Source organism: Sapajus apella, unplaced genomic scaffold (genome assembly GCF_009761245.1).
Source record: "Sapajus apella isolate SASKATOON/1434 unplaced genomic scaffold, GSC_monkey_1.0 scaffold77, whole genome shotgun sequence".
NCBI lineage: Eukaryota > Metazoa > Chordata > Mammalia > Primates > Cebidae > Sapajus > Sapajus apella.
In genome coordinates this window covers 4,978,723-5,000,328 of record NW_022437017.1, presented here as the reverse complement: position 1 = coordinate 5,000,328, position 21,606 = coordinate 4,978,723, and the positions used below count along the sequence as shown (strand labels likewise).

The window sequence follows — 21,606 nt, the reverse complement described above, 5'->3', positions numbered from 1 at the left end:
GCTGCGTTTTAATGCTGGCATTCAGCCACAATCTCAGACCCTGCAGCTGCACTGGGGGCCGCAAGATACCCCTGGGCCAAACAGCTCGAGTTGCCCCTCGTTGCCCTCTCCCACCTCCCATTTGGTCCAGTCATCCAGCAAGCATTGGCAAGGGCCTGGCTCCTACCTCAGGGCTCTGAATCTCAATAGGCCAGAGGACCTCCTGTAGCCAACAGTGCGTCCGTGGGAACACCTGTCCCTGGGGCCTTCTTGAGTGCTTTGCTCCCCAGATCCTGGAGGGAAACTGGGTGGGGAAAGACAGCAGTGCCGGCCTCCCGTTCCCACATCAGAAAGGGAACGTCTTGGGGGACCACAGCCCACTCTCCTCAGCTGAGACTTGCTCTTCAACTTGCTTCCTCTTGAAAACACAACTGCGGCCAGCATCATCTTTTTTTTTTTTAAACAAAAAGCACTTTATTTAACAAAAAAAAGGAGGGGGGGCAGCATTAGGAAAGCACATTGCGCCTGAAGAAAACTATTTTCTCCTATATTTGTTTCCTTAAAAAAAAAAAAAAAAAACACAAAGTTTGTAATTTTCAATCACCATTATCAGGCTTTTTAAACAACATCTATAAAGAACAAACATCTGCTTCAAAACTACGGGGAGGGAGGGAGAGAGCGGGGGAGAGACAGACAGCACCCGCAGACGGGGAGGTTTTGTTATCATTTATTTGTGAAGTTAAAAACGAGCGATAAAAAGTAAAAACTGCCATACAATTTTTTTTGTTGTTCTCATTTTGTTTTCAGTTTCAATCTCCTCTTGAGCAGATGAAAAGACAACAGACCAGTCCTGGGAGGGGGCGGGCAGGGCCGAGGGAGCTGAGCCAGGGCAGGAGGAGAGGAGGGGAGAGGAGAGAGGAAAGGAAAGGAGAGGAGGGCGCTCGGCTGCTGGGGGAAGGGGGTCCTGCAATACAACACCTGGTCCAAGGAATGTTCCACCTCTAACTAAAAAAAAAGAAATAGCAAGAGTGACTGTTTTTTTCCTTTTTAAAAGTTTATTTTAAAAACAAGAGGGCCGAGGGTGGGAGAAAATGAATTGCTTTATCCTCAGAGAGGCAGGTTCAGGAAGGCTGGGGGGTGAAGAATAGAGACTTTTTAATATATATATATATAATTTTATAAGTTCTGCTTTGTTCTTTGTGTTTTTTAATTTTAAAGGTTTTTTTTTGGCAGAGATTTAGATCTCGCTATCTTCTCTGGCTGGCTCAACATGAAGGATCCCAATTTTGAAAGAAAAGGCATGTGAGACACAGAACGGGCGAGAGAGTGAGGGACCGGCACACCCCCAAGCCCCCCACCCCACGTGCCGCGAGGGCTCCCCGATACTCCCCCTGGCAGCCATCGCTCTCTCGCCAAACAAAACAGAAGCCCCCAAACAGAACAAAATGGAAAAAAAAAATAAAGATTTTTCACAGATGAAGAAGTTCACATTCATTCGATTCATTGAGCCTGCGGAGAGGGAAGAGATAGGAATCGGTCACTACGGGGAGGGGAGGGTGGGAGACTAGGGGGCGGAAGAGAGGAGGGGCTGGAACACCAAGGGGGGGGGGGCCACGAAGGCCCCTCCCAAACCTGCGCTGGCTCAGGCTGGAAGGACGTGCTTGTTAACTGTCTAGCCAGGTGCTGGCAGGACTCGCTGAAGTCACGCTGCTCCCTGATGGAGAAGGAGGGACAGAGCAGGAAGAGAGGAGCGGGCCGCAGAGGGTGGAGGCGCTAGGGTCGGAGGGGAGCTGCCCTGTCTCCGGAGGACAGCGGCTCCCGGCACAGCACAACAACATGAACAATCCAGAGATCACGGTGTCCCCACAACACCCCTGTGAGGTAGGTTGGAAGGTGGCAACGATCTTCACGCCCACTTCACAGACAAGCCCGGGACACAGGCAAGCGCGAGCGCATGGGAGGTCTAGCCCGGCAGGGCAGGGGCCTGGGCCACTCCCCAAGTCCCCACCAGTCCCTGCCAGAGCCGGGCCGCCTGCAACAGTCACTTGGACATGGGAAAAAAGATCATGGGTTTAAAAAATAAAAAGAACAAAAACCAAAAAACTGATGCAGAGAAGGGGAAAAAATAGACGTTTTCTTCCCAAGTGGCCAGATTGTGAGCGAGGTGGCGGCCGGGCCGGTGCCCACCGTCCGCGCTGTCTGCCTGCCCCCCAACTCCCCAGCAGTTCAGAAGTCCCGCCTGCGAGTCTCAGCGCTCCCCAGCATCACGACAGCGGCACACAGGAACAAGCAGCCGGCGCAGGGAGGCCTCTTCGTTTAACCTCTGGACCCAGCGAACGCTTCCCTGGCGGTGCGTGGGGACTCCCGGAGACCTCCGGCCACACGGCCCCCGCAGCAGGCATCAAGGGCACACCCCGCAGGGGAAGGGGTTTCCGGCGCTACCCACTAAGGCAGGATGGACGGTGGCCGGGGGTTGGAAGGAGAAAGGAGGAGGAGGAGGGTGGCAATTCCCACTTGCCTGCTGCTGTCCCTGCTGTGTGGGCGGTGGCTGGGGGCCGCCAGGACCTGGGGTCTGTCCGTAGTAAGCGGCCTGCTGTCTGTAATATTCTGCCCAGGCGGCACTGTAGTCTGGCTGGGAGCCTGGTGGAGCTCCTGGACCCCCTCCAGTGGCCACTTGCGCTGTGGGTGGGCAGAGCCAGGTGAGAGGCTGTAGGTGAGGGCTGTCCCCACCTCTGTCCCCACAGAGCGGCCACTCACCCTGCTTCTTGTAGTACTCCTCCCAGGCCTTCGTGTAGTCCTGCTGCGGGGGTGCTCCGGGCTGTTGGGGCTGCTGGCCTGTGGGGGCAATGAGACAGGTCAGAATCCACTACCCCGGCAGAGCTGGAGCCCCCCGCCGCCCTGCAGACTCACCGATCTTTTTGTAATACTCTTCCCAGGCCTTAGTGTAGTCCGACTGGCCGGTGGGTGGGGGCTGAGGGGGGCTCACCCTGAGCGGGTGGGGCCGCGGGGGCCGGCGCAGGGCCAGGGACGGGGCCCGGGGGCTGCTGGTAGTAGTGTGAGTAGTAGGCGGCCCACGCGGCGTTGGGGTCCGCGGCCGCTGCAGCTGCTTTGCCTGCAGAAGGAAGGGATACGCCAGGTTAGACTCGGGCACAGAGCAGGGCCCACCCTCCCCAGGTGGCCCATCACTTACTTGGGTCATGAGGAGCAGGCGGTTGCCACTGGGGGTAAGTATTGCCCCAGCCCTGGGGTGGGTACTGGTGAGGAGGGGGACCCCCGGCACTGCAGGAGAGAAGGGATGTGTGAGCAGCAGTGCCGGGGGGCCGAAGCCCGCCCACCTGGGGCATGCGTTTTTGAGTGGGGAGGGGCCAGAGACCCAGACCACCAGGCTCAACAAGACACCAGAGAAAGGCCTAGATGAGAAGCAACATGAAGGACGTGTAGTGTCAGCTCAAGCACACAAAACAAGCCCTCAAAGTTCTAGGTACACGGAAGGATGCTGAAAGGAGCGTGTGCTTTACCAGTCGACAGGAGAGAGCCTGCTGACGCTGTCCACAAAAACAGACTGGACAAGGCCCCTCACCTGCACCTCTACGGAGGTGGCACTTCCTGCCAGCTCAGTGACCCCCCAACCCTAAAGCCCAAGAGGCAGAGAGGGATACTCACTGCGGGGGAGCCCCGGGTGGCCCCTGGTTGAAGGGTCCAGGGTTGAAGGGCCCCATTGGGCCAGCAGGGCCTGGGCCCCCTGGGCCTGGTCCAACTGGGCAGAGGGGACCCTGGAGGGAAGGAGAGTGGCCAAGGTGAGTGGGCTGGGATCCGGGCTGTGAGCCCAAGCCCCCAGAGCCCTCCCCAGCCCACCTCGATCTTTTCCTCGATAAGCTGCTTGGCATGGTCGATCTGCTGGGGCGAACCCCGGATGATAAACAACTTGAAGTTGGGGTCCCCGTTGGGTGGCAGCTGCCGGGAGATCTCCACGAAGGCTCCCGTCTGCTGGTTTATGGCTTTCACGTTCTCGCCACCTGGGTAGAAACGCAGGTGAAGGTGGCCTGCAGTGGTGGCCCAGGGGAGAGGGGGCAAGGGACAGGGCACAGGGGGCCACGCTCACCTCGGCCGATGACCAGACCACACTTGTGAGTGGGGATGGAGAAGGTCATCTCCCCGCCAGGAGGGCCCCAGTTACCTTGGCCTCTTCCTCGGCCCCGGCCCCCTGGGGGCATGCCTGGACCCCCTGGAGGACCTGGGGGACCACTCTGCAAAACAAGGGGAAGATTAAGAGGATGAACCCTGGAAGCCGCTCTGGCCACAGCACTGCCCTGGAGGCCCTGCCATCATCCCCGTCAGCACCCAGGACCACCTACTCTGAGGCTCTGGAGGAGGTCGTTGATGATCCGGGCCGCGTGCTCACACCTGTCTGGGGGCCCCATTATATGAGCAATCTTCTCGGGCCCTGTTCCATCGTCTGCAGCCAGCACCGAGAGGGCAGAGAGACAAGTTTAAAAGAGCCCACCCCCAGCGCCCTGCAACACTGCCTCTCTAGGGCAGACACCAAGCTGGCGTGAGATCTCAGACATGTATCGCTGCTCCCAGCTTCCACCCATTCAGGAATTGACGGGGAGGCGGCCCACATTCCCAGAGAAGGAAACCCACGGCCAAGCCAGGGGGTGGCTCAGGCTTCTTCCAGCACCCGGCACCTCCAGCACTGAGAGATTTTACAGAATAAACCTGAAAACTAGAGAAGCCCTTCTCCCCATGGCAGGCTGCTCAGAGACTGGCTGAGGGCTGGCAAGAGCCCAGAGCTGAGGTAGAGTGGCCTGACCCAGCCTGTGGGGTGCCTGGACTGTCTTGTCAGGATGGGCTCCAACGTGGGAGAGGAAGAGAAGACATGATAGGGACATCCCCCCAGACTTGGAAAGCCCATGTCACCCTCTCGTGGCCATCCCAGAAGAAAGGGACCGGGCATGTTCTGACAGCTGGACTAGGAGCAGCGAGGTACTCGAAGGAGACCACCTGACTGACCACGGTGCCCAGCTGCCTCAGAGTCTGCCTCCCCAAGGGGGCTGCTGGCTAGGGGAAGGGTGGGCCAAGCCCTGACCTTGCTTGAACTGTATCCGCACGCCAGCGTCATTCTGGATCTTCTTGATCATCTCTCCGCTCCGGCCAATGACCACGCCGACAGAATGCCTGGGCACTGGCACCTGGAGAGGGCAGTGGCTGGGTCAGCTTGGCCTGCAGCTCTGCTGCCCTCTGCTGTCCACTGGCCATGAGAAGCCACTCACCCCGGCCCCTCCCTCCATGGGGTGGGTGTGGAGGGGGTAAAGTCGGGGCCCACACTCACATCGATGCCCCCGCCAATCCGAGATCCATACTCATTCCGGTCCCCAAAGCCGCCTTGGTCACGTTCCCGGAGGATGTCCATCACCATCTCACAGGCTTGCTGCAAACACATAGGCGGCAGCCCCCATAGGTGAGCCCTCAGCTAGGGATCCACGAACCCTGGCTGAGCCCAGCACAGCACCCTACTGAGCTCTCCACCTGCCACTTTAATGCACAGACACTGCAAGCAGCCCCGTTTCCAGGTAAGAAAGTGGAAAATCAGAGATGAGGCCGCTGGCTCACACACACATAGCTGGGAGACAGTTCAGGGCCGCCTTCCGAGCCAGCGCACTTGCAAGTCTCACCATGTTACAACCATGCACATACCTCTCTGGCCGAATGCAGATCCCAGGCCACTGGGCCTACCAACCTGCCCACGCTACTCTGGAACCCCACCACTACTGCAGAGCATGCTCACCTGCACTTTGTATGGATCCCCAATGATCCGAAGAGGTTTGTCCACGTTTGTATTCTGAGATCCATCCTGAATTAAGATCATCTTCACTCCAGCACGTTCCTTTACAACCAAGGTTAACCATTAGTGCTGGGCTCTCCCAGGACTTCCTGGGCTGCTGTGGTAGTGGTGGTGGTGGTGAGGGGCATGTGGATGCAGAGGAAGCCACCCGGCACTGCCCTCACCTGTAGCTGCTTAATGGTCTCCCCGCCCTTGCCGATGACCAGGCCGGCCTTGCCCGCAGGGATCATGATCTCCTGCACGGTGCCATTCTGGCCCCCGTTGGCGTTGTCGTGGAACTGTCCTGGGGGACCCCCGCGACCCCGAGACACAATGTCGTCCAGCATCATCTTCGCTTTCCTGGGAAGGGGAGGAGTGGGTGCCACCAATGGAGAAAAAGGTACTGGTCTGGTGGCCCACCCAGCTCAAGGGGAAGGTGATCCCAACTTGTGCAAGGATGACAAGGAAGAAGGGCCAGTTGCTGGGGCTGCTTGAGCTCCAGGTTCCCCAGGTCTTAGACTGCCAGGGAATCAGCCTGTTAACGTGGCTCTCTGGAGAGTGGGCAGGAGTAGAGGACACGGTGTGCAAGTCACTCCCAACTTTGAATTCAAAAGGACACAGCAGGCTTCTGCCTGCCCCCTGCATCACAATGAGAGGCCCCGTGGGGACTTACTGGACAGATTCTGGGGCTCCTGTCAAGGACACACTGCGCTCGGGTAGGCCACCGCTGTCTGGAAAGAGGAGACAGAGTCAGTGCCCTCCCTGGTCCACGGGCAGAGAAAGGTCTGCCTTGGACATCAAGAAACTTTCAGAACAACAAATGGTCACTTCTGTCCCATTCAGCAGCCTGACAAATCAGTTTACTTCCTCCGAACACCTGGGAGGCTGCCTGATGCAAGGCTGAGGTCAGGAAGCTTAAAGCCCAGGAAGGGAGGCAGGTCTTTTAGGGAAAAGGATGAGGTGGAGGGAGAGCAGATTCTAGAAGGTCTAGGACCTGGCCACTCCCACTACCAGTGATGACCACCAGAGCCTCTTCTACAGACAGCACGTATCACACATCCAAAGTGAAGCCTCAGAACCCCCTGCCAAGCAGGCTTTTTGCAACTCGGGACCCTGAGAACCAAAGAAATAACTATATTGTCTCAGAGTAGATATGCAGCCAGAACTGGGTTCTGGACCTGGGCCCGACTTCAGAGCAATGACTCTTTCCAACACATTACCCTGCCTGGCGCAGTCTTGCTGGGTGCTGTCACTCAGGCAGCAGGGCAGGACAGTGGCTAGGAGCTCGGTGTCTGCAACCAGGCCCCTGTGGGCAGTGCTAGCCCTGCCACCTTACTCCGTCCCAACCCACTGAAAATAAAGTCACAGCTGCACCCCGTGGGCAGTACTAGTGGAGTGAGATGCTGTGCTGAGCCTGGTCTGTAGTTAAGCACCAACAAGCGCCACCTCGAATGTTGTCCACAGTCCTCGTGGAAATTAAGTAATTAAAGGGAAGTGCAAAGGGTTCAACCCCGGCCCCCCTTCTGGCAGGAACCTGATGGTCTTGTACCTGGAGAAATCTGTACTTTGCAGCCCGAATCCTGTTGGATTTTGTTAATTTGTTCGCCTCCTCTGCCAATGACTGGATGGAGGAAAAAAAGAGAAAAGCGAAGTATGAGGAGGGAACAAAGGAGGGGCAAATGAGAACAGCACAGAGGGGCCCTCTCAGACCAGTGCTTCTGCACTGGCAGGAGCTCACAGGACACTTCCTCCTGGGGAAGAGTGGGCCTCCCCACCCAAAGTGACCCACACTCACTCAGGCCCACCATGCCGTCTGGGACCCTGTACTCTTCTGTCATTGAAGTCCTGTAAAGAAACACACCAAAGGTCAGTCCTCCAGTGGGAAGAGAGGACAGAAGCTCTGGGAGGGCTACATGAAGCCACAGCTGCCGTAGGCCTAAGCAGAATCTGACCAGTCAGGCCACAAACACTCTCGAGACTTCAGTTACCCGATCTGTGCCCTGAGAGGCTTGGTCTGGGGCAGTGTGGCCTGTGGCCTGGTGCCTTTCCATCGCTGAGACACTTTCCCAGCAAGCTGACAGTCACTCTATGCCTTTCATCTCTAAATAAGCTGGCTGTATGTCCTTTTCATCTCATTTTCCTAGTAGTTTATGAAACTACTGGCCCATTAAAAAAAGAAGAAGAAAAAGAAAAACTGGCTGGGTGCGGTAGCTCACACCTGTAATCCCAGCACTTTGGGAGGTCGAAGCGGGTGGATCACGAGGTCAAGAGAGCAAGACCATCATGGCCAACATGGTGAAACCTCGTCTCTACTAAAAATACAAAAATTAGCTGGGCGTGGTGGTGTGTGCCTGTAGTCCCAGCTACTTGGGAGGCTGAGGCAGGAGAATTGCTTAAACCTGGGAGGCGGAGGTTGCAGTGAGCCGAGATCGCGCCACTGCACTCCAGCCTGGCACCTGGCGACAGAGCAAGACTCCGTCTCAAAAAAAAAAAAAAAAATCCAACGAAAAACTGACCCCTCACAACTGACCTGTGTCAGGTTCACCTCAGTCCATCTGGGGGGCAAAAAGGTGGCAAAGAGCCCTGAGCTGCACACCGCTGAGTGGGATGAGCACTTTGCAGAAGATGCATGAGGGAGGGAAGCAAGGCCCTCCCAGCCTCTCCTAAGAAGAAGACATCTGTGCTGCTCAGAGTCCCCACCCCAGCAGAGAAAGCCATAGGGTACGGAGACCATGCTGTCACCACAGTGATTGCCACGACCCTCTCCTCCCACAGCCCTTCAGACAAGGGGCAAGAAGAATGGAGGCAGCTCCTCTGCCTCATTCCCGTCTGAGCACTTTCTGGTCAACTGTCAATAGGGGATAAAACCTGAGAGCTGCAGCACCCAGACAGAGCCCTCCCAAAGTCAGCAAGAAAGGCCAGTCTGCTGGCCAACAGATGAGAAAGCCGTGTGGGCTCCACCATGGCTTACCTTGGGGGAGGATGGATGGGTCCAAGTTGAGAACTGATTGCTGCAGAGAGAAAACCCAAAGCAAAGACTGGCTTAGCTCCTCCTTGGGTACCTGGCACTGCCTGCCCCAGGGGCAGAGGGGGCAGAGCTTGGCACCATGGTCCCAGCCTACTCCAGTGCCTGATGTGTGCTGTGGACCCCTCCCCACAAAAGCACAGAGAACATCTGCCTCTATTTCAGGGGTCCTAGGATCCCTCAAATGTATGGGCCCCAGAATGGAAGCACCAGGAGGCTCTGTAAAGAGCTGCCACCTCCTCAGTGCTTCTATTTCCTGACTCCTGAAAAACCTCAAGCCCCTGAAGCCATGTCCGCCTGCAGACCCCCTGGACTTACAGTCTCCCTGGGAAGCCAGCTTCTTGCTCTCCGGTTGATCTGGGAAAGAGAGAGGATGGCAGATGCAGCACCCACCCACCCATGGCTGCCTCAAACCTGATGCTGGTGCCACATGTCCAAGGTAAACAGTCCCCTTCTGTCCCCACCCTTAGAGTTGAGACAGGAGCCTAGGAGAGATCCGCTCCAGAGGGGACCCAGACTCCACCAATCCCTCCACCAATGCTTAGAGTAAAAAAAACCTTCAGAACACGCAAACACCACCAGGCACCTGAGTCCTCCTGGTTTAGGACAGGACCCGCCTCTAGCAGAGAGGGGCGTCCGGGTAACAGTAGAGTTGGTCAGGAGTTGATCACTGGTTACACCAGCTACTTGGGGTCACAGTGCGCGCCCCAGGGCCGGGTTAACTTCACATCAAGCCTCATTAACTGCTCCAGGTTGCCTCAGCCTCCCAGAAGGGGAGGAATCATCTTGGGAACTTCTAACTTCGACCCAGTCACAATCAATCTGCCCTCCTCTCTGCCACCTGATACCTCAGGATGGCAGACAGGACAAAAAGAATTAACAAAGCCAGGACTGCTGAGGTTTTAAAAGACCAAACAGCAGCAACACCCACCCGCTCTGAACCACACTCAAAACAAAAGCACCTCTTTCTGCCCCCAGCCCTTCCTCCTAAACTAAAGGCAGCAGCAGTGAGTTACCTCCATCTTCCAACTGTCTCTTTTGGCCCCCAAAACCAAAATCAGGAGTGCTGTTATTCACTGTCGTGGCAGCATCGCCTCCAATTTTGGCTGCGATCTAGAATAAAGTAGTAAGCACAGAAGAATTACCACAAAAAACAACCCTCCATGGCGCCCAGCTCAACTTCTCAGAACATCTCCTGGTTACAAAAGCCCATCAAGTCCTGGTGTTTGGCCCTCCAATTCAGGGAAGGGTCTGTTGGTTAAGACATCCTAGGAGGAGTTTTGAACCCAGGCCTCAAGGTTCTCACCAGCTATCCAGGAATATCAAAATTCCCCTCTTCCCTTCTGCTGGGATTTGTGTCTTAATTGTGGCCAGCAGGCCGGGTGTGGTGGCTCACGCCTACAATCCCAGCATTTTGGGAGGCTGAAGCGAGAGGATCATGAGGTCAGGAGTTCGAGACCAGCTTAGCCAACTTTGGTGAAACCCCGTCTCTACTAAAAATACAAAAAAATCAGCTGGGTGTTGGTGGCGCACGCCTGTACTCCCAGCTACTTGGGAGGCTGAGACAGGAGAATTGCTTGAACCCTGGAGGCAGAGTTGTGGTGAACCGAGATTGTGGCCACTGCACTCCAGCCTGGGCAACAGAGCAAGACTCCGTCTCAAAAAAACAAACAAAAAATTGTGCCCAGCCTACAATCCACACTGACTTGGTCCTAAGGGTTAAAGGAACAGAGGCTCGGGTGCCAAGGAGGGTCCCCAGGTCATCTCCAGGAGCTTTCAGACACTTTCTCCTGTCAGTGGCCCCAGCTGACATAACCAGTTGTTGTTTTTTTTTTTTTTTTTTTTTTTTTAGCTCAGTTCTCCTGGGATGCTGAAGAGTTCAACTTTCCCCTATCTCCTTCACTCTCAAAATCTTTGTATCGATTTATTGAAAAAATTTGAGGACTTCAAGGTATATGAAATCCTCATCTGATCAAAACAAGACTCTCTGGATGGCGTGGCGAGGTGGCTCATGCCTGTAATCCAATCATAGCACTCTGGGAGGCTGAGGTGGGCAGATCACTTGGAAGTCAGGAGTTCGAGACCAGTCTGGCCAAACACGTCGTGAAACCCTATCTATACTAAAAATACAAAAATTAGCTGCGTGTGGTGGTGCACCCTTATAATCCCAGCTACTTCAGAGGCTGAGGCAGGAGGATCACTTCAACCCAAGAGGCGGAGGCTGTGGTGAACTCAGATTGCACTACTCCACCCCAGCCTGGGTGGCAAGAGACTCCGTCTCAAAAATCAAAACAAAACACCCAAAACAAGACTCTTTGGGATACAAGTTACATCTCAGACATGTGAAAAGCAACTTTAAAGAAACCTCAATCCATCAAACTTAAAGTCAGAGTCTGGGTTAAATAATCTCCCTTTTCACCAGTCTCCACAGAAAAATCTATGCTGCCCTTGAGCCAAAGCTCATGGGATGCCCACAGGGGGCCTTTCCCCACCAACTGACAGCAACAGTTCCCTCCGTTCAAACTGCCCCAGAATCAAGACAGTTCCCTGGGCAATCAGACCAAATGCACGTTAGAACCCACCCAACTCCAAGGGTGAGGAAGTCAGAGACCACAGAGAGCCAGAACACAGGCGTTCACCTAAGGGTACCTCCCACCTTGGGAGGAGCCAGTCTCCAGCCCCGGAGGCACTGGGACAGCCCTGGAGCCTGTCTGTTTCCCGAAAGGCGGCAAAGTCCTCCCATTCTACCGACCCCCACCCCTCCACGCCATGGAGAGGCTGAAAATGGAGCTGGAGAGGTCAGTCCTAAAAGCATGTGACACTTCCTTGTTGTCATCACGCCTCAAGACACGGTGGTGGGAGATCCTCCCCTCTTTCCCGCAAAGACACAGACCATGCTTTCAAGCCACGGAACCATCCAAAAGCCAGTCCCTATGCTCATCTACCCCATTTCGCCCAGGCGTTCAGCCCTAGACAGGTCCCCCACCTACTTTTCCGACTCAAGAGAAAGGACTGTCCCTCCCACCCCCACAATGTCCCTTCCTCCTAGTGAGGGGACAGAAATGGATTGAGTTGGGGACATACATCTGCCCTTTGCCCTGACATGGAGGAGAGGGTCAAGACCCTCCGCCCGGTAAGGTGGACCCCTGCCTCCAGGCGTGTCCTAAGACGGCGGGGGGGTGAGGGAGTCCCAAAAGTGCATCCCCAAGCTCCGGGGCGCCTGCACATCCAGGACGGCTCCTGGTGACCCCCAGTGCGCCCCTACCTCCTGCAGGGGGGTCACCCGCAGGGAGCCCACTCGAAGAACCGCGGGAGGGCCAGGCCCCCGCCTACCGCCCACGTGACCCCGCGACGGCCCCGGCCCCCCCTCCGCGACCCCGCGCGCGCGCGCGCACGTGACCCCCGCCCCCTCCCCCGCCCGTGCGCGAGCGCGAGCGCGCCCCTCAGGCCCTCGGCCTCCTCACCTGGCGGGCCCGCTGCACCGCGTCGGCGAACGCGTCCTTGCGGATTCCTGGGCCGCCTCCTCCCGGCGGCTGAGAGGGGCCCCCAGCCGACCCCCCGCCCGGGCCGCCGCCGCCGGGGCCGCCGCCGCCCCGGTCCCCCGCGCCTGGCGGGCCCGGCGGAGGGCCTCCCCCGGCGCCCCCGGCTCCCCCGCCCCCGCCGGCGGGCGGCGGCGGCCCGGGCGGGGGTCCTCCCGTGCTGTAGTCCGACATGGCGCGGCGGGGCCGGGCCTGGCGCGGAGGCTGAAGCTGAGGAGGCGGCGGCGGCGGCGGCGGCTCAACGCGGGAACAAGGCCTCGCTCCACACAGCCGCGGAGCACTCTGGGAACCCAGCCGCTGGGAAGACGACGAGGGGGGAGAGGGTCGCCCCCTCCCGCCGCCGGCGTGACGGACAGCTCCGGCGGGCCAGTGGGAGGCAGCCGCCGCACCCCGGACACCAATCGCGGGCTCTGAAGGAGGCGGCCAATCGGAGTGCAACGAGCGGCAATGGGCGGGAGGCTCAGGGTGACCGACAGCTCTCAGAGGCAATAGCTGCGAGTAGCCGGTGCTGGGCGGGCAAATGACGGGGATCTGCGAAGGCAGGAGGCCCAATGAAGCGCGAGTTCCAGATTCGCGGGGCGGCTTCAGAACTAGATTGACGGTTCCAAAGAGTCACGTGGACTGTAAGGCAGGGCCTAGTGAAAGACTCCTTTGGACTGGCTGGGTGGGCGTTCGTTTTGATAGTCGTGGGCGCAAGCCAATGAATGCACGTGAGGGGCGGTGCTTGTAAAGATGGGTAGTCAGCTTAATCCAATCCCTGATGAGTTCTGGGTGATGAGGTTGGCTTTGGACTTTAATTGCTTCCCTTGTTAACCAGAATCCTTTTCTATCCCTGACTTCTAAACCAATGGCTGAGCGACATGGGTGGGTGTTCGGAACTGACACTGGTCTGGACAAATGGGAAGGAAGGAAATCAAGGCGCCCAGTTTTGGTGGGAGCCAGTGGAAGCGCCGCTGCATTGGGGCGGAGTCAGCCACCAGACTGCGAGAGGGGATTAGCGGGAGCTTGAGTGAATGGCAGCCGACGTGGGCGGTGGTGACCGGCTGCCCGAACTCGGGCCTGACGTCTGGGTTAGCTCCCCTGGAGCCTGGCTGGGTAGGCCCGGCACGTGGCCTACTTGAAGCCTTAGAGATCGAGTGCTTCCGGAGATGGGGAGACCGGAGAGCAGGAAACCCGGGATCCCCAGTGCCCTATTCTCTCTCGACCTCCACCCATCTAGAGGTTTCAGCTCTTGCAGGAAGGGCGGGCACAGTGGCTCACGCCTGTAATCCCAGCCTTCTGGGAGGCCAAGGCGGGCGAATCACGAGGTCAGGAGTTCGAGACCAACCTGGCCAACATGGTGAACCCACATCTCTTCTAAAAATACATAAAATAAGCTGGGCGTGGTGGCGGGCCAGCTACTCAGGGCAGTTCCTGCCTGGAGTAATCCCAGCTACTCAGGAGGCTGAGGTTGCAGTGAGCAGAGATTGTGCCACTGCACTCCAGCCCAGGCAACAGTGTGAGACTATTAAAAAAAAAAAAAAAAAAAAAATTCTGTTGCAGGACTCAAGGAGCCAGCCCCCACCCGAGTCCACAACAACCTGGATCGAGGCATCGCAGCCCCTCACTTCACACCCCTTACTCCCTTCGCATAAGGCCCTGGGATCCAAGCCTCAAGCTCCTATCCTAGGTCCTATCTCCTCTCCTGGACACAAATTCCCATTCAGGACCCAGAGTCCTAAGGTCCCCAGCTCTCCTGCTGGATCCAGGGATCTCATGCACCCATTTCCACTCCTAGGCCCAGGTATCCAGACACTTTCAGCCAAAACCATCTCTTTATTCCTGGTTGTCTGCCATGTTCACCATTCCACCCTGGAGCCAGGTCGACCCACAAAGACCCAGACTGGAGTCGAAGTTTCTTGTCTCAGGCTACATCCTGGGGAGGGAGCCTTAGGAATCTTCTGACCCAGCAGCTCCCCCGGCAACCCCGAGCCTGCTTTTGCCACCAAAAACTGCTCAAGGGCCTGAGTCTTGAGGCCTTTCGGGCTCTTTGGGGCCAGGGGTCATCAGGTCCACCTATCCCATTTCAGCCTAGGCTGTCGTCCAGCTCACAGCCTATACGCCCAGGGTTTTCTTCATGGCTTCGTACACCACATAGCTGATGCCACCTGCTGGTAACACCTTCAGTAGCGTGGGGGTCATGCCTCGGTACAGCCCTAGCCAGCCCTGCTGGGCCAGGATCCTCTGGAAGACTGCGCGCATGGTGGGGTTCGAGCCCTCCACGGTGTCTGCAGGGACACAGGCAAGATCAGGACTAGACCAGTGATGACCCAGCCTCCTAGAAGTCTGGAATGTTTTGGGCAGTTGCTGAAGCCACAGGTAGGGGCCGTGGGGTCAGTAGGAAAGGAGTTTTGAAGAGTCTTAGAAGAAATTGATTCGTTTTTAGTTTACTTTTTTTTTTTTTTTTTTTTAAAGACGGAGTTTCATCATGTTGGTCAGGCTGGTCTTGAATTCCTGACCTCAGGTGACCTGCCCATCTTGGCCTCTGAAAGTGCTGGAATTGCAGGTGTGAGCCATCGAGCCTGGCCAGTTTTAGTGATTTTTATTAGGGTAAATTTTAGGGCTGGGGTCAGATTTTTAGGTGAGTACAGTAAGTCTTCATGGGTTCCTTAAAACTCATTGCCATTTCCCTTGTAATCCTGGGAACTCCCCAAATCCAGCCAGGGGCAGTGGCTCACACCTGTAATCCCAGCACTTTGGGAGGCCGAGGAGGGCAGATCACCTGAGGTCAGGAGTCTGAAACCAACCTGACCAACATGGTGAAATCCCGTCTCTACTAAAAATACAAAGATTAGCCGGGGATAGTGGCATGTGCATTGTAATCCCAGCTACTCGGGAGGCTGAGGTAGGAGAATTGCTTGAACTTGGGAGGCTGAGTTTTCAGTGAGCCCAGATCGTGCCACTGCACTCCAGCCTGGGCAACAAGAGCGAAACTTCATTTCAATAAATAAATAAATAGGCGAACACCCTATTCGGCCTTAGCCCACCTGCATCCAGGTGAATAAAATAAATAAATAAATAAATAAACAAAAATGATCTGGGCTAATTTGTAAAAATACAAAAATTAGGTACTTGGGAGGCTGAAGCAGGAGATCACTTGAACCCAGGAGGCAGAGGTTGCGGTGAACTGAGATCCCATCCCTGGGCGACACAGTGAGATTCCACTTCAAAAAAAAAAAAAAAAAGGCCGGGCATGGTGCCTCAAGCCTGTAATCCCAGCACTTTAGGAGGCCGAGGTGGGTGGATCACCAGAGGTCGGGAGTTCGAGATCAGCGTGAACAAGGTGGTGAAACCCCGTCTCTACTAAAAATACAAAATTAGCTGGGCGTGGTGGCGCATGCCTGTAATCCCAGCTACTCAGGAGGCTGAGGCAGGAGAATTGCTTGAACCCAGGAGGCAGAGATTGCAGTGAGCTGAGATTGTGCCACTGCACTCCAGCCCAGGCAACAGAGTGAGACTCTGTCTTTAAAAAAAAAAAAAAATAAGAGAAAATCAAATCTGACTGCCTCAAATGGACTCAGTCCCCCAAAATAATCCACCAATCTCAAAACAGGTCCTTCATCCACCACTCTTAAAAGTGTCCCCACACTAGCCCTGCGCACAGTCCCCAAATCTCTTAGATTTCAGGTGTTTCCACCCAAATAAGCCATCGAAGGTGGGCGGGGATCAGACAGGCAGGGTGTGGGACTCGGTTTTGGAGGATGAGAAATTGAGACCACCCGGGCGGGGCGGGGAAGGGGCATGTGCAGTGGCCGCTGGGGGGGGTGGGGGTGCTGGCTGACCTTGGGCCTGCATCCTGGTGCGCACCAGAGTCAGTGGGTAGCTGGCCATCTGGCCACAGGTCGTGGACAGCGTCACAGATGACAGACTGACCAGGCCGCTGGGGTCCCCCATATCCCTGCCTGACTTCAGCCAGAAGCACCGGAGCATCTGCAAGAGAAGGGGGCCAGGAGAAATCTCACCAGGAGCCTGGGCTCTGGTGGTCCCCGCCACCCCCTCTGCAGGAGCCATACCTCATAGACGGCCAGGTCTGTGCAGGCGTAGGGGATGATGCCGAGCATATTAGGGAGGTAGCCGCGGTAAAGGGCGCGGGTGCCCTCCTGCTCCAAGATCTGCCTGGCACAGTCCAGCAGCCCCTTGTACTGGCCCGTCCGGCGCAAGGTCAGCCGCGTCTTCAGAACCTGGGGATGGTGGGGAACGAGGCAGCTCCTTTGATTAAATCCTGTCAGTGACCCTCAGGGGTGGCCATTGTCCCCACCCTACAAACAAGGAACGTGAGGCTCAGGAAGACAAAGAGCTGGGTTTCAGACCCGGATCAGTCAGATTCTCTGGGATGCTCTCTGAATTTTGAGTTCTGACGCACAAATGCTGGCAAAGGCCAAGAGAGTGAGGGAAGAAGGCTCACGTCTGTCATCCCAGACCTTTGGGAGGCTGAGGTGGGCAAAACTTTATGGCAAAAAGATCAAGGTTGGGGGGAAAAGAAAGGGAGTGAATAGGTAGAGAACAGAGGCTCCTTAGGGCAGTGAAGAGGTGAGGGGGAGGAGGGAGAGGAGGGAGAAAAGAGGAGGAGGGAGAAAGGGGGAGGGAGCGGAGAGAAGGAGGAGGGAGGAAGGAGAGAAAGGTGAAGGGGAGGAGGGAGAAGAGAAGAAAGAGGAGAGGATGAGGAGGGGAGGAGGAAGGAGGGGAGGAGTAGGAAGAGATGAAGGGGAGGAGGGAAAGGAAGGAGAAAGAGGAGGAGGAGGAAGAGGTGAAGGGGAGGAAGGAGAGGTAGGAGAAGAGAGGAGGAGGGGGAAGGAAGGGAGGAGGAGGGAGAAAAGAGGAGGGGAGAAGGAGGCACAAAGGAGGAAGGGAGGAGGACAGGAGCAGGAGGAAGAACAGGTGAAGGGGGAGGAGGGAGAAAGGAGGAGGGGAGGAGGGGAGGAGGAGGGAAGGAGGCCGGGAGGAAGGAGAAGGCAGAAGTAGCCCCAGCAACCTGGGTACCTAATTTCCATGGTGTTTCCTCACCTGTGGGCCAGATGTTCTCTTACCTCCATGGGGTTGATGAGGGTCTGGGAGATGGCCACAGCCAGGGAGCCGGCCAGGAGACGCTCCTGGAAGGGCGGAGACCCTTGTATTCCACAGAAGTAGTTTTTGCACTGGGACAGGAGAGAAGAGGATGAGAGAGAAGCCGGGCACCCTCCCACACAAAACCCATGCAGGAACGAGGTCTGGGCTCTGGAGGGTGAATGTGCGTCTTGAACACGGGCTTGGACTTTGTGGGGTACAGGAGGGGTTTGGGCTTGAGCTGGGGGAAGCAAACCCCTCGCTCCCCACCTGTTCGAATACGGAGAACTTGATGGCGTACTCAGGAGCAATCTTCAGCACGTTGATGCCGTTGCCCCGCCACAGGGAGCAGAGGCCCCCCTCCCGGACCATGCTCTGTAGCCCCCCCAGCAGGTTGGTGAAGTTGGTCTTGGAGTAGACCTGGGTGGAGGGAGGACCCTGGAGGAGCCCCTGCTTGCCTCTGTCTTTGTCCCCATCCCTGCCCCAAAGCGCAGTCCCACCTGCACCTCCCCAGCCACCCAACGCCAACCCATCCCCGTCCATCCCCTTTCCTTTAGCTCCTTCCCTGGACAGTTCTTGAATTGCATACAACACAGACTGAAAGCCAGTAACAACCCACATTCCCGCCTCATCCTCCTCTTCATCTTCTCTCCAGTCCCCTTCCTCCCTCCCTCCCTCCATCCCTTTCTTCCTCCCTCCCTCCCTCCCTCCCTTCCTTCTTCCCTCCCTCCCTCCCTCCTTCCCTCCCTTCCTTCCTTCCTTCTTCCCTCCCTCCCTCCCTCCTTTTTTCTTCCTTTCCTTGCCTTTCTTTCCCTTTCCCTCTGGTTCTCTCTTTCTTGCTCTTCTCACTGTCACCCTGGCTAGAGTGCGGGGCGGAATCTCGGCTCACTGCAACCTCCAGCTCCCAGGTTCAAGTGATTCTGCTGCCTCAGCCTCCGGACCAGCTGAGACAGCAGCTGTGAGATATCCCGCTTGGGATGGCTCCAGTCCTACTTTTTATTTTTATTTTTATTTTTTTTTGAGACGGAGTTTCGCTCTTGTTACCCAGGCTGGAGTGTAATGGCGCGATCTCGGCTCACTGCAACCTCCGCCTCCTGGGTTCAGGCAATTCTCCTGCCTCAGCCTCCTGAGTAGCTGGGATTACAGGCACGCGCCACCATGCCCAGCTAATGTTTTGTAGTTTTTAGTAGAGACGGGGTTTCACCATGTTGACCAGGATGGTCTCGATCTCTTGACCTCGTGATCCACCCACCTCGGCCTCCCAAAGTGCTGTGATTACAAGCATGAGCCACCGCGCCCGGCCTATTTTTTTTTTTTTTTAATTGAGATGGAGTCTCACTCTGTTGCCCAGGCTGGAGTGCAGCAGTGTGATCTCGGCTCACTGCAACCTCCACTTCCCAGGTTCAAGCAATTCTCCTGCCTCAGCCTCCCAAGTAGCTGGGATTATAAGCACCTGCCACCACGCCCACTAATTTTTGTATTTTTAGTAGAGACAGGGTTTCACCATGTTGGCCAGACTGGTCTCAAACTCCTGACCTCAGGTGATCTGCCTGCCTCGGCCTCCCAAAGTGCTGGGATTACAGGCGCGAGCCACCACACCCAGGCCCCTACCTTGTCTAAACTCATCCAAAGACCCCCACCCCCATTCCCTGACCTCCCACCCACTCCTGGGCCCAGCGTTGTAAGTTGTCCCAACCTCTTCTCCAACTCGACTCCAAGCTGTGTCCACACCAGCTCCATCACCACCCACAACATCAATCTCGGCCACCCCAGGAGAGCCCCAACTCCAGCCGGCACTCCCACCCTGAACTCCATCCACGCCAACTCTATCTGTCCCCACCCCACGCCCTCCCCAGTGGCTCCAGCACTGGGTCCCATCCTCACCCCAGCCCCACGCACCTGCATGTACACCTTGGCTCTGTCCAGAGGCGCTGTGCCTGTGCGAGACACCGCCCCGGCCATAGCTCCTGAGAGCAGAAACTTCCACAGGGCCCCCTCGTTATCCACTTCCAGGACTTCCGTAGGGACCATCAGCTGCTCTCCTGTGCCCAGCACCTGCAGGGCAGACCCAGCCCTCCCTCATCCTCTGCCAGGTGGGGGCACCTTCCCCAGACACACCTCTAGGGCGCCCTCCTGGTGAAAGACCCATCCTGTTCCCCTAACTGCTTTTTTTTTTTTGAGATAGAATCTCACTCGATCGCCCAGGCTGGAGTGCAGTGGTGCGATCTTGGCTCACTGCAACCCCCGCCTTCCGGGTTCAAGTGATTCTTGTGTCTCAGCCTCCCAAGTAGGGACTATTTCCAAAGCTTGTCCTTATACTGAGTGATAAATCACATCTCTACCAAAGGAATTGATATCATATAGACTCTTTTTTCTTTTCTTTTTTTTTGGAGACAGAGTTTTGCTCTTGTCGCCCAGGCTGGAGTGCGATGGTGTGATCTTGGCTCACTGTAACACCCACCTCCCAGGTTCAAGCAATTCTCTGCCTCAGCCTCCGGAGTAGCTGGGATTGCAGACGTTACAGGCCCCTGCCACCATGCCTGGCTATTTTTTTTTTTCTTTTCTTTTTTTTTTTTTTTTTTTTTTTTGAGACGGAGTTTCGCTCTTGTTACCCAGGCTGGAGTGCAATGGCGCGATCTCGGTTCACCGCAACCTCCGCCTCCCGGGTTCAGGCAATTCTCCTGCCCCAGCCTCCTGAGTCGCTGGGATTACAGGCACACGCCACCATGCCCAGCAAATTTTTTGTATTTTTAGTAGAGACGGGGTTTCACCATGTTGACCAGGATGGTCTCGATCTCTTGACCTTGTGATCCACCCGCCTTGGCCTCCCACAGTGCTGGGATTACAGGCTTGAGCCACCGCGCCCGGACTTGTATTTTTTTTTTTAAGTAGAGACAGGGTTTCACCATCTTGGTCAGACTGATCTTGAACTCCTGACCTCATGATCTGCCTCCTTCGGCCTCCCAAAATGCTGGGATTACAGGCATGAACCACTGTGCCAGGCCTAATTTTTGTATTTTTAGTAGAGATGGGGTTTGTCCATATTGGACAGGCTGGTCTCGAACTCCTGACCTCAGGTGATCTGCCTGCCTCAGCCTCCCAAAGTGCTGGGATTACAGGTGTGAACCACTGCACCCTGCCTTCCCACCTCGCCCTGCTTCAAGGTGGAATTCTACATCTGCTAGCAGGGGAGTGGGCCCCAGAGAGGGTGTGGGTAACCTGGCCTCTCCCTGCAGGGCCGACCAGAGGCGCTGGGACACCTGTGTTTCCAAAACTCACCTGCTGTGACAGGAGATGTTCAAGACTGTTGTCATGCATATGCCCAAACACGTACCCATACACGTGTGTACAGCCAGGCTTCCAGGAGCGGGCTGGAGGCGGAGGTGGGGGCGGAGGAGGGGGTTTGGTGAGTAAGGTCTTGACCTTCCTAAACAGCGTCTGGATCCTTGAGGAAGGGTTCTCAGGTTCCCCAGGCGGAGAGCCCATGGAGGAAGTTAGGACACTGGGCTTCAAATCCCTGAGAAGCGTTTGCTGGTCCAGCTACCATGCGGGAATGTCTAGTGGCAGGGTTGTTGCCTGGGGGACCTAGGGGACGATGAAGTCACAGACGCCCCTGTGACCTCGCTGGGTGTGGTGGGCAGCGGGATAGCCCCTTTCCTCCCAAATGTCCACCTCCTGATCCCCAAACCAATGAATATGTGATTGTTATACATTGAATTGTGGGCCGGTTGTGGTGACTCACGCCTGTAATCCCAGCACTTTGGGAGGCTGAGGTGGATGGATCACTTGAGATCAGGAGTTTGAGACCAGCCTGACCAACATGGTAAAACCCTGTGTCTACTAAAAATAACAAAAATTAGGGCCGGGCGCGGTGGCTCAAGCCTGTAATCCCAGCACTTTGGGAGGCCAAGGCGGGTGGATCACGAGGTCAACAGATCGAGACCATCCTGGTCAACATGGTGAAACCCCGTCTCTACTAAAAATACAAAAACTTAGCTGGGCATGGTGGTGCGTGCCTGTAGTCCCAGCTACTCAGGAGGCTGGGGCAGGAGAATTGCCTGAACCCAGGAGGCGGAGGTTGCGGTGAGCCGAGATCGCGCCATTGCACTCCAGCCTGGGTAACAAGAGCGAAACTCCGTCTCAAAAAAAAAAAAAAA

The 21,606-nt window shown here is 56.2% G+C and overlaps 2 protein-coding genes across 2 annotated transcripts; both read right to left on the bottom strand.

The window, feature by feature from the left end:
* Nucleotides 1-546: 546 nt before the first annotated feature.
* On the bottom strand, nt 547-12,541 carry KHSRP (KH-type splicing regulatory protein). Its single transcript, XM_032252090.1, is given in 21 exon segments — nt 547-1,488; nt 2,498-2,658; nt 2,737-2,814; nt 2,890-2,959; nt 2,961-3,091; nt 3,170-3,258; nt 3,643-3,752; nt 3,835-3,995; nt 4,082-4,226; nt 4,335-4,435; nt 5,069-5,171; nt 5,312-5,410; nt 5,768-5,866; nt 5,989-6,163; nt 6,477-6,534; nt 7,353-7,424; nt 7,599-7,648; nt 8,775-8,814; nt 9,147-9,185; nt 9,845-9,941; nt 12,293-12,541. Coding segments are annotated over 21 exon segments (2,136 nt in total). The 3' UTR covers nt 547-1,479.
* A 1,621-nt stretch (nt 12,542-14,162) lies between these two features.
* SLC25A41 (solute carrier family 25 member 41) lies at nt 14,163-21,252 on the bottom strand. The gene is made up of 7 exons (XM_032252089.1): nt 20,729-21,252; nt 19,349-19,504; nt 17,720-17,869; nt 17,434-17,541; nt 16,420-16,587; nt 16,189-16,336; nt 14,163-14,634 (listed from the first exon to the last, which is right to left on the bottom strand). Exons 1-7 carry the CDS (start codon nt 20,933-20,935, stop codon nt 14,462-14,464), a joined length of 1,110 nt encoding a protein of 369 aa, XP_032107980.1. The 5' UTR covers nt 20,936-21,252; the 3' UTR covers nt 14,163-14,461.
* Nucleotides 21,253-21,606: the final 354 nt, after the last annotated feature.

Coding starts and splice junctions, on each gene's coding strand:
- SLC25A41 (XM_032252089.1), bottom strand. CDS start 20,935: ATGGGCTCTCCGCCTGGGGAACCTGAGAACCCTTCCTCAAGGATCCAG. Junction 17,542..17,719: donor AGTTCTCCGTATTCGAACAG/GTGGGGAGCGAG, acceptor CTCCTGTCCCAG/TGCAAAAACTACTTCTGTGG. Junction 14,635..16,188: donor CACCAGGATGCAGGCCCAAG/GTCAGCCAGCAC, acceptor GTGTCCCTGCAG/ACACCGTGGAGGGCTCGAAC.